Here is an 11,798-nt window from a genome sequence, read left to right on the forward strand (position 1 = left end):
ACCAGAGCCTCCTCTCTAGTTCATCTCTCTGCCGTACTGGGGGAGCCCAGAACTGGACACAGCATCCCGAATTCGGCTTCACCAGGCTAAGCAGAGGGGATCACCTCCCTTGATCTGCTAGCAATGCTCTACTGAACAGAGCCCAGGATGCTGTTGGCCTTTGCTACAAGGGCACACTACTGGCTCACATTCACCTTGTCCGCCAGGATCCCCAGGTCTTTCCCTGCAAAGCTGCTGTCCAGTCAGTCGGTGCCCAGTCTGTACTGGTGCTGGGGGTTATCTGCGCCCAGGTGCGGGACACTGCTTTTCCCTTTGTTGAACTGCCTGCGGCTCCTGTCAGTCCATCTCTCTAGCCTGTTGAGGACCCTCTGAATGGTGGCGCAACCCTCCGGTGTATCAGCCACTCCACACGCTTTTCTGTTATTTGCAAACACGCTGGGGTGCACTCTGTCCCACCACTCAGCTGATTAATGATGATGCCGAACAGGACTGGCCTCCGTGTTGATGTCTGGGGCACACCACCAGTCACTGCCCTCCAGCTGGACTTTGTGTTGTTAATCACAACCCTTTAAGCCTGGTAGTTCCATCAGTTCCAAGACAGCTCACTTTCCACTTACCTAGTCCGTACTTTATCAGCTTGACTATGGGGATGTCACGGAAGAGAGCGTCAACAGCCTTATTTAAGTCAAAATAAACAACATCCACTGGACTCCCGTCATCCACCAAGATGTCTAACGATAGAAGGCTACCAGCTTGGTCAGGTGTGATTTCCCCATCATTTTAACTCCAGGCTAATTGTTGGTAGCTATGAATTAGTAACAACTTCATTATCTTAGTTTTAGTATTTGGCCTGAAAAGAAAATGGAAGATGTTTGATTTTCAGATTTCTTGTCTAAGTTGATCAGAGACTATTTGAAAAATAACAAAGACAAGTAATTTTTCCACAAGATTCAAGTTGTATTCAGCATGAGGTTAGATGTGGCTTCTGAAACAAAGTGGAAAGGTTCATTGAACAATGATGCTAGAAGCCAGTGTTGAATAGTTAATTTGATAACTGTGCAATGAGCGTACTCATTCAGTTAGTCTGTGCAAGGAAAAACACAGGTCACTGGAGAAATAGTATCTCATTGACCCAAGGAATGTGTGAGTGAGGGAAAGAGTTGGCGTCTGAGTGAAATAGATACTTGTATTTTGTTATTTCCCACACCAAATAGTCTGCAGTCCTTCCCAAGCAGGTAGGTCAAGGTTTAAAAAAACTTGCACAACTAAGTAAATAGTTTCTGTCTCCAGGTGTTTTTTTGACCCAGTTTGCTCAGCCATCCTGTGAGTTTATATATACAGTTAAGGTTTTGGGAAGGTCTCTGAGGCTATGCACAAACATAGACTGAGAAACGTGAACATGTGCAAATTCATATGGATTTGAAAGAGGCAGTTCTAAGGAAAAAAAACCTCCCTGCAACTAGGGAACACATCTAAGGCATCTTAACAGCCACACTTCATCAAAGTAACGAGTTACCTGGCTGCCCAGCCTTTTCTTGCAGACTTTGTCTCAACTGCTGCTGCACTGACTGATTTTGAGAATACACCCAGAGGAGATTCTTACAACTTCTTAATGATTATAAAAAGGATTTTCAGTACCTTCCTCTGAATGGATTCATCAGAATTCTCTTTTGAAGCAGGAGAGAAATAACCCTCACTAGAAACTGAAGATCCACGCTCTCAATCTAAAATCCTCGAGGTGTACTGCAGCCATACCTATGCCTGCTCTAGCTCAGGGATACTAATTAGATCAGACCTTCTGCACAGGCACTCAATTGAATAATCAAGTTATAAAGCAGACAGCCGCAAACAGGAATGAAGGGGGCTGGCTGGTTTTTTTTACTGCTAAAGCAATATTTCTACTGAAGAGGCATTTCAAAGGGAAACCTGAAAATGCAATTGGAGGTTGTTTTCACATTAAGAACTTGATTAGTTATTTGGCGAGGCTGAAATATTTAAAAGTTCTTAAGCAATCAAAGCCAGTGCCTAATGAGAATATCTGGGCTTTATAAAGGTTCTTTCAGTTTGTCACTAGATGTCAGCCTGCACCTTTGGATCCCTATAACTGTGTGACTAACTGTGTGCACCTCTTTACCACCACCCCACCAGGAACCTGTGAAAAGAGGAGACCCATCACAAAAATCTCTTGAAGAACTCTCTAAATACTATTTTGATTCCTTCATCTGTGTTTATTTTAGTCCATGAAAAGGTGACTGTTACAACCGAATGCATGAATATTTAAAAGAAACAGGAGTGGATTTGAAGCACGTTGTACTGATGGCTTAGGAAAACCCTGGATACCCAGTAGGATTTGCTGTTAATGCGTAGTCTCAAAGCCAGAGCTGGAATGACCCTCTGCTCAGGCCATACACCTGATGCTGTGTACACTCAGAGCAACTGCCCCTTCCTTGCAATGCCCAGGCTGATGATGCCCCTGCCCATGCAACACAAAGCCCGGATTTTGTGCACTGATAGTTCAGATTCACAGCACACATGAACCAAACCGTCTCTCTGCACACGTACAGCTGGCAGTGCTCTTTGGCCGTGCTGAACGCACACCGTGCACAGCCCAAACTGCCAGTCTGGCATAAACCAGCATCTGGCCAGTTGTGGATGGGTTCTGCCTCTTTTGAACAGTGGATTCATGACCTACACGTGGTGGATGAGTGTCGCAGCACTCTCCAAACTAGCCAGCTGCAACAAGGTCTTTTACCGTCACATACCAGCATACTCTTCATGCCAGTGCCTCTGCTGCTTTCTCCTCGTCTCTCCTCACCCAGGGCACGCTCTCACTCTCTCTTTCTTCTCTCTGCTTCTTCTTAACTGCTTTCTTAGCATCTGGGATTTTGTTTTCTTCAGAGGGGGGTTCTGATGAACTTATAGTGCCCTGTCTTGCAGCAGCAACAGCAGAAGCCACCCGCAGCACTGCGCTGCTCCCGTGCCTTCCCCCGGCGCAGCCAGATGAGTGGCTTAAGAGAGCTGCCCTCTAAGTCCATAGTCCAGTCTCTACACACCCAAGGTACTTTCCTATTTGGCTGATTTGCCAAATATAAGGTTTCTATTTCTTTAGCAATCAGATACCCGGAGCTTCCTCTGAGCATGGTAACTTGCTAGCATCCTGAGATAACTATGCATTGTTCTGAACATAATCTATTTTACTGTGTTGTTTTGCTGGCATAAAATTATGTCTGCATGGACATCCACAAAAGCACATGGGTTTCGTCAAGCTGAGCACTTCAGAGGATGTCTTTTATGCAGTTTGCTATCTACTGAAATTCATAGTTACACTTCAGACACCCGGATAGCTTTTTTTTGTAATTCATAAGAACACTTAAGCATCAGGATGGGGATTAAAATTCCAGCAAGCCATGCAAGAAACCATGCTGTTCAAAAACAAACATTAAGAAGAGAATCTGACTTAAAGATTCATGCCCTGTTCTTAATTAAGGTACTTTCTCCCGGCCTATAGAGACAAGGTTAGATCCTTCTGAACTCTGGAGTTAAGTGTTCATGGCATCCTTTTCTCATGCATCAGTGTAGGTTTTTTCATCCGCCAGCACAGGCATTGGGGTTTTCCCCTAAAACAAGCGAGACTCAAATTCATTTCTTGCAAATGTTTTGATTAACACTAGGCTGCTAGATTTTACAGGTCTAGTAAGCTCTCAGGCTCTTTGCACAGCATACTGAAACTTTAATTGAACCAGGACCTGGGAGCAAGTTAATCATTGCTCTTGAAAAGGTGAGACCTAGAATCCAGACCTGGATCAAATTTCTCTTCTGAATTTATAAGGAAAAAAAATCTTGACACTTCCTGGGGGCTCACATCCCAACCACTATGCTGCAAAGTAGTGTTCAAGCACTTACTTTTCCTTTGTGATCTTGCAATGGTGAGCAACTCATGCAAAAGAGAACTGTTTCAAGCCAGAGGATTGGAGCACATTCACAGGGTAGCCCAGAGATTCAGTCATTCCCCAGGGATGTGGAAGGGGGGAAGCTGAGTCTCCTAGGCTGTGGGCAAAAGCTCTGTCCACTTATTTACTGTTTCAGAAGGGAAGAGGAAGGACCATCATCTACACATGCATTGAAAGTGGGACAGGAGAAGCATATCTAGAGATAAATGTAAAGAGATGGATCGAAGGAGTTAATTTTACAGCCTCTACTTTAGTGTGGTCTGGCACAGGTTGTTCTGTGTTGGGATGCAGAGCTGCCTCCCTTGCTTAGGATACACACTGCAGCCAGACCCAGTAGAGAGATCCCCATGAAGTGCTGAGATAAATGTTACATACTTAAGCAGACGTAGGCGTGCTCAGGAACAGACTTCTAGGTACAAAAATTTTTACTAGAAGAAAAATTCAAGTACCTACAGACTTCAACTGGCAGCCAAGTCAGTATTTAGGAAGTTAGAGAGGCAGTTGTATAGTACTTAGATTCTCAAGTTCCTCTGTGGGTATATCAGATTTCTTCAGTCTTTGCATCTGTGTAAGTATGTCTATCAGCTGCCAGCTCACCCCTGCTGTTCTTCTCCAGGCATCTTGCAAGTCAGTATCTTCCCAGTCAACAAGCACCCAAGGCTGTAGTAGAAGTCTCGTCTGCCTTGAAAAAAGCAGAACAGCTTCTCCTTGCAAATAGCAGAACCAGCTGCTTCCAGACCAAACCCAAACTTTACAACAGGAGTTACAGACATGTACATTAAATCTAACAGAGTCTGCAAAGCATAATTGCCACTAATGGTACTGCAATATTCTCTGGACAAAACCACCAAGTTTGGTCCACATCAGTATATAGAGATGACAAACAACACTCTGCATAAATGCTTTTTTAGCAGAGTCAGGCAGATGTTGGAGTTATACTGCAGGGGAAGGGGCTGGAAATGGAGAGGGGTTTTGATTATTGTATTTATATATTCATCTCAAATGCAGTATCGGGGATTAATGAACTTGTGTTTTTACAGCAAAACCAGAACTGTTGTGGTTTTCCACCTTTTAAAAGAAATATTTTGACCTTTCCATTTTAAAATATTTTTTCCTCATAATAAAAATAATATATATTTTTAAAAGTATATAGATAACCTTACCATAAAAATATCCACAGCTTAATTTTTTACTTTTTTTTCATGCACTTAGAAGTTCATGTCAGATCAACCTCAAATTATTTCTTAGGTGTTTCTCTGGAACACAGGCTGGGACAGGGATTGTCTCTGCCTTTCTCCAGGGTGCAAGAGCACTGAACTGCAGGCTCTAGGGCTGCTCACACCAGAGGAATTAAATTGGAGTTAATTGAAATACTGGCAAGTATCCGTGCAGACCCTTAACAGAACAAAAACCTTTGTGCTTGGTTTTAGCTGAACCCAGAAGCATCCCAGAGCAAGTCACACGAAGTGGCTATGATTTGTTTCTTTTTCCCTTCCTTTATTTATGGTTGTGTTGATTTCCTGAACGGAAACACGATAGTTTGAAGCACACCAAGAGCAAAGCCTGCAGCCTCCTCAGTGCCTTGGGAGAGATGCCTGCCTTGTCACACATGCATCTGGGGCTGTGGGATTCTCCCCCCACTCCCCACCCCCTGCCGCAGCCTGGGGAGGCGTTAGGGAACACAATGTCACGGGGCTCACACCCTTCCCTCCAAAACCAGACAAAGCAACACCTCTTCATGAAGCTGCAAGTCCTGTCCTTGGGTTTCTGCTTGGCTGTCTGGGTTGCTCTATACCCCAGCAGCAGGGGAGGGGATGGGGTGGGAGTGGGGGGTGTGTGGGGATGAGGGGGTGGTAGCTGGAAAAGCAGATCGTGCACAGATCCATAGGGGAGCATGGTGCTCCTTGTCCCCTCTCTTTCCTAGGTCCCTAAGAGAGGGGAAAGGGGCCAAGCCTGAACAAGAAGGAGCCTTGGCTTGTCCAGGGTGTCCCCTGCATGTTTCCATCGGGGCAGGCATGATGTAGGCTGCCTGATCCCTGTGCCCTCTCTGGAGTCCAGGGAGCAGCAACCACAGCCAGGATGGCATCATTTACAATGCCGTGCAGCAGCGAGAAAGCAGCCTAGCTCCCTCCCCCTGCCACAAACACACACACAGGGTGGGAGGGCTGCTGAACCCCAGCTGCTTGCACCTCCACACTGGAGGGACACAGCTGAAGCCTCCCAGCCTCACTCCACCCCACCCAGCCCCTCTCCTCCCTATAGTGCCTAATATGGACTGCATCCTCCCCAGCTGGAATCCCATCACCTTCCCCAGTTCCTGTTCCCCAGAACAGGCACAAGCACTAAAAATAATCTCCTAGAGCTATCCCAAATCCACCACTGCCTCCTCCTACTCCTGCTCTCCAGTTTGGGGGACATTTTCAACAACTTTCATCAAACAGCTTCCAAGAGCAGACACAACTCCAAAAGAGCATCTCTCAAAGAGAAGCCCTGCTTTACCCATCCGTCCTCCCCTTGACCATACCAGACATTCAATATTCCAGAGCCATATCTTGCACAGACCCCAAAGTCCTACCCCCCGTACCCCCCACCCCTGAGCTCCCTGCCTATCTCAGCAGCGCTGCTCCATGGAGCCAGCAGGCAGCAGATCGTAGTGGCTGCTGTACACCACCACCCCAGGGGGGTAGTAGGCCACCTCTGGCTGGACAGATGCAGCAGGGGAAGAAGCAGTGATGGGGCGTACAGGCACCAGATCATGCAGGGCCTGCTCCTCCTGCTCGGGCTTGGTGGTGTCAGTGAAGGGGCGCATGGTGGTGAGGGAAGGTGAGGTCATCCGCCAGAGGAGGCTCTTCAGTGCCTTGCGAAACTCCCTGCGCATGAGGCAGTAGAGGATGGGATTGAGGCAGCTGTTGGAGTGCGCCAGGCACACGCTGATGGGGAAGAGGTACACTTGGGAGAGGAAGTACTCAGTACTGAAGTGCACTACGTTGAGTTTGATGAGGATGCCCCACACTGTGAGCGCTTGGTTAGGCAGCCAGCACAAGAAGAAAGACAGCACCACAATGAACACTGACTTAGTCACTTTGGAGCGGCGCTTGGTGCTGGGGCCACTGCAGGTGCTGCCAACATGCTTGTCACTGATGAAGCGCACCAGGAGCAAGTAGCAGAGGCTGATGATGGCCAGTGGCACCACAAAGCCCAGCAGCACCTTCTGGATGTGGTACAGACCCAGCCAGAACTGGGCATTGTTGCCTCGGCCCTCAGGGAACTTGACAAGGCAGAGCACATCATCAAAGACAGTGGCAGTGGTGGAAAAAATAGCATGGGGCAGGGAAGCCAGGATAGCTGACAGCCAGATGAGTGCACAAAACCACTTTGCAGAGCAGCACCCACCCAGCGGGTCACCTCGCCGCTGATTCTTCAGGGCTGAAGCCACAGAGCGGTATCGAGCCACACTCATGGCAGTGAGGAAGAAAACACTAGCATACATATTCATGGCTGTCACATACGAGACGATCTTACACATTGCCTTGCCGAAGAGCCAGTTGAAGTCTAGCGCATTCTCCACTGCCCAGAAGGGCAAGGTCAGCACAAACTGGAAGTCGGTCACTGCCAGGCTGGTCACAAAGAGGTTGATGGAGGACTTTCTCCAGCCTTGTTTGCTTTTCATCAGGTAGAGCACCAGCAGGTTGCCCACCAGCCCCAGGGCACACACCACGGAGTACACCAGCGAGATGACAATCCGCAACACATCAGAACTGTCCCCCTGCATCCCATCGGCTCGCTCCAGGTTGATATTCTTGAAGAACTGCAAGAAGGACGTGTTGCTTCTGTTGCCCATCTGGGCGCCCTCCAGGAAAGCCAGCGGCGCGCCCCAGGACTCCCAGTCCGCTCCTTCCTTCATGCCGGCGGCCGGCGAGCAGGCACCGCGCTCGCAGGGCTCGCCCATCCCATGCTAGGGAGGGCGACGGGTCAGCGGGGGGATTTCTGCAGACCCCGAGCCGGCGGCGGGCGGGCTACCGGAGCGGCGGCGGGACGCGGACGGCGTCTCTCCGGCTCGACGAGCCCGCTCGTCCGGCGCCGGCACCGCGGTTATATCCGCGCCGGGGGCCGGGGCATGCGCGGTGCAGCGGCGGAGCTCTCCCGGGTGCTGAGCGCGGCCGGCCGCGACCCCGCCCCCCCGGGCCCCCCCGCCCCCCGGGCCCCCCCCCCCCTCCTCCCCGGGCGGCTGGGCGCTGTGCGTGCGGGCCCCCCCGGCAGCGTTTCCGTGGGCTGCGGTTGGCCGGTGCCCGAGCCGGGGAGATGCTGCCTCCACGCAGCCCGCCCAGCGGGTCGGCTCCTAAAGAAAATCCTCCCCCGCCGCCGCCGCCTCCGCGCTGGGGGCATCGCACCCGTGCTCAGCTGCCGGCCGAGCCCGAACCACCCCGCGCTGCCCCGCCTGAGGACCCTCGGCGCCAGCCCTGGACGTGCTCCTCGGTCCCCAGAATGACCGCGTTCAGGACAGGGGCCGGCAGCACCTCTCCCGTCGGAAGATGTGTGGCTGCCCTCGGTTTCCACACGAACGGCGCGGACAAGGGGGCTGTCAAGCCCGGCTGCCGGTAGCACGCAGCGCCTGGGCGAAGGGAGCAGCGGGCAGGACCGAAGCCGCTTCCCCGGGGGACGGAGGGGCGGCCGCGGGGTCCCGGCAGCCGCCCGCCCGCCCGCCCGCAGGGGGCCCCGGCGCGCCGGGAAGCGGCGGCGCCCGGCACCGGCCCGGCCTTGCGCCGCGCCCGAAACTCTTTCCCGGCAGGTTAGTAGCAGAAAACAGAAAACTACCGGTGGAAATAGGAACCGAGGCTTTCCTTCTCCCATTCTGCTTTTAAATAAATCAAAATCAGCGCGCATTTTGAAAACTAAACAGATTCTAAATAGAGCTAAATGAAACACTGTGAATCGACCATTTGGGGGAGGTTAAGGAGAGGTTTAACAAGTAAATTAGCTTTCCACTGTCTTTAAACGGATTTATCTTATTGAGATTCCTGCAAAGACATTGTGTGTGTGTCTCTCTCTCACACACACAGACACACACAGAAACACTGCTGCCAGCAGGCTGCTTGCCGCTTTAGTTTATATCTACAGCGACCCTGTAAAGTGTCAGATCATGGCAGTGCTAAAGGGGAGTAACAGTAATTAGGAAGTTTTATACATTGTTTGTATTGCATATGAGGGTACAACTTAATGGCATTAGCAATGCTATGCTCTGGGAAGGCTTAGCCTCCAGATTGCTTGCTACTAAATACAATACTAAAAAAACCCTAAAATAAAATAAAATAAATAATAGTTAAAAAAAACCCCAAACCCAAATACTAAATAAATTGGCGGCAGAGCAAAACAAAAAAAAATTGAAATAACGGGCCTTCAAAAGGCTGACTGCAGCAGGCCTTAAAAAACAGATTCCTGACATTTCTTCCCCACTTTATCCAAATTACAGATCTTTTTTTCTAGGCTTCCATACCTCTTAATCATGGACTAGGGTTGCATTCAGGTGGCAGTTTCAACAGGAGGGCACTAAGGGCAACAGTTTCTCAAATTCTCTCATTCAAAAGTAAACAATTCCTGCAGTGAAACCTACCAACCCCATCAGCCCCATTAGTGTTGCACAGCCGACTGCAAAACAGTGCAGACGGGAGAGAAAGCCAGGGTCCTTCAACACCAGTAGTGCAACAACACTACAAACAGGCAAGGTGAAAATGCTGAGTTCTAATCAGAGCCACGCCACTGGGGAGGTTCTGCAAACAGTACCAGAGGTGAAGTGCCCCCCAGCCTTCAGCATTCAAAATGAAGATTACTAACATATTGGAAATAAGTAAGTTCTTGTTCAGTTTTCCCCCTCTATTTAGGCCTCCCACTACCAGCTCAAAGGGAAAAAAATCACCTGTAATTAGGCCATGCAGAGAGGATATGTTCATTTGGTAAATCATTAGCAGGACTGACAGTGCAAAATGGATTTTTTCCAGATTGAATTCTGCCTCATACTGATCACATTGTGACCTTCACACCCATCTTTAAGTATTTCACTGGAAAAATTGTAGAAGCTGTGCCTTGCACGAAATAATTTCTTCTACCATTTAACTGTTTCCCTGTTTGGCACATCTTGTTGATATGCTGCAGCAGCTGTACAGTAATAAATATTCAGAGAGGGGAGGGGGAGGGAAATCATGTCTGAAGATATATTACTTTTTTTGTTAGCCACCCAGAGAAAGCAACAGACTGTGAACTGAAATACCTCATGGGAAGACTGGTAGCAGATTTTGAACTCAGGGCTACAAGCATGAAATGCTTGTCCTGGTTTTTTTTGCCCTTATTCTGACGACCAGACCAATTCCTTTTCAGCCTTGGGTGGTTTGTCCTTTTCTTTCATCATTCTTCATCCCAGAGAAGATGTTTTAGAGGCAGGTAAGGGAACTTTCTACACCTACACGAATAATAAAAGAAATATTCCAGGAATAATTTATTCATCACACCATCAGAACATTACCATAGCTGGAAAAATGTTATAGAAGTCATCAGCTATTTTCAAAAAGTTTTGCAGAATTCATTAGATACATTACATAAAGGTTATTATTCTGGAAAATACGGTCTTCTATTTGTTCCTTATTTATTCCAACAATGCTGCCAAAGGCTCACGCTTAATAAGTGACTGTCTGGAGCCTTCTCTTTATCAAAGTGCAATTGGTGTTACTGACTCAATCTTTTTGAAAACTGTAATAAACTTGTGGGGCATAGGCTTTCAGGATGTATTCTGGTGATAACAGGGAAATAATGGCTGATCTGTTTACTTTGGAAAACTCAAACGGATCCTGTAGAATTTTGTAAGAGGCTTTTTGGAGTTTATATAGTACTATGCTCAAGTAATTAATGGGGCTAAGGTTGCTAGTTTGCCTTCAGAGAGCACCAATCTGTACAGTAAACTTCAAAAGGCTTGCACCAGTTCAGACCACCAACAGAAACTGCCAATCGATTTCAACTATATCGTAGCAGAGGTAAGTGTCCCTGCAGCCATTTCTCAAATAGCCATTAAAAATGTTTCAGATAAATATGTCAGATAAAGACTTGCTGAAAATTATAATTTTCCTACAATTTACCCCAAAGGATCCTCATAATTTTTCACTTCCTTTACAGACCTCATACACAAACAGAAGATTGATTACAGTTACAATAGTGACTGAACCAGTGACTGATGCTGTTCAGAAATGTTTTGGCAAGGGAGATGGGCTTCTATTTTCAGTATGAAAGTAATTTTTGCAGCTTAAAGCAGATCTATGAAATATTGAATGTATTCCTATTTTAAATACAGAAACATGGGACTATTTCTCGGGGCACTTTCGTAGCACCAAAGAATTTTTTTATCTTCTGCTATTTGACATACTGAAGCAACAGGTAGTAATAGCTCTTGAACAGATTTCATTTAAAAAGTTATCAATGTGTGCTACTGAAATGGGCTTTATACTATTTTCAAATGTTGCATTCTTGCCAAAGAATTCTATTTTATAAATAACTGTTGTTATGGCATTTTCTTTGCCATAAAACATACTTTTGGAGCAGAAGGAAAGGGAAATAGGAGAAAAGGGACATTTCATAATTGTTTATTTTCTCAGTTCTAATTTCTGGAACCCATATGGTCTCCCCTTGGCTTTTCTGAGCTCAGAGCTACAGTCTCATGCTTTTGACTAAACTCAGACCATAAATGTTAACAGTTACATTTTGAACTGTCTTTTACAGCTCTACTTCCTCTACCCTGAGCGTGAGGGTTTGGTATGACTTGGTGTTTATCCACCATGGGAAGATTTTAATGGCAATTCTTTTCTT

General features: G+C 47.5%; 1 protein-coding gene across 1 annotated transcript; it reads right to left on the bottom strand.

Annotated features, from left to right (window-relative positions):
* Nucleotides 1–6,501: 6,501 nt before the first annotated feature.
* RXFP3 (relaxin family peptide receptor 3) lies at nt 6,502–7,915 on the bottom strand. Its single transcript, XM_040580413.1, has one exon. The coding sequence runs from the start codon at nt 7,897–7,899 to the stop codon at nt 6,562–6,564; it is 1,338 nt and encodes a 445-aa protein (XP_040436347.1). The 5' UTR covers nt 7,900–7,915; the 3' UTR covers nt 6,502–6,561.
* Between the last annotated feature and the right edge of the window lie 3,883 nt (nt 7,916–11,798).

Source organism: Falco naumanni, chromosome Z (genome assembly GCF_017639655.2).
Source record: "Falco naumanni isolate bFalNau1 chromosome Z, bFalNau1.pat, whole genome shotgun sequence".
NCBI classification, from domain to species: domain Eukaryota; kingdom Metazoa; phylum Chordata; class Aves; order Falconiformes; family Falconidae; genus Falco; species Falco naumanni.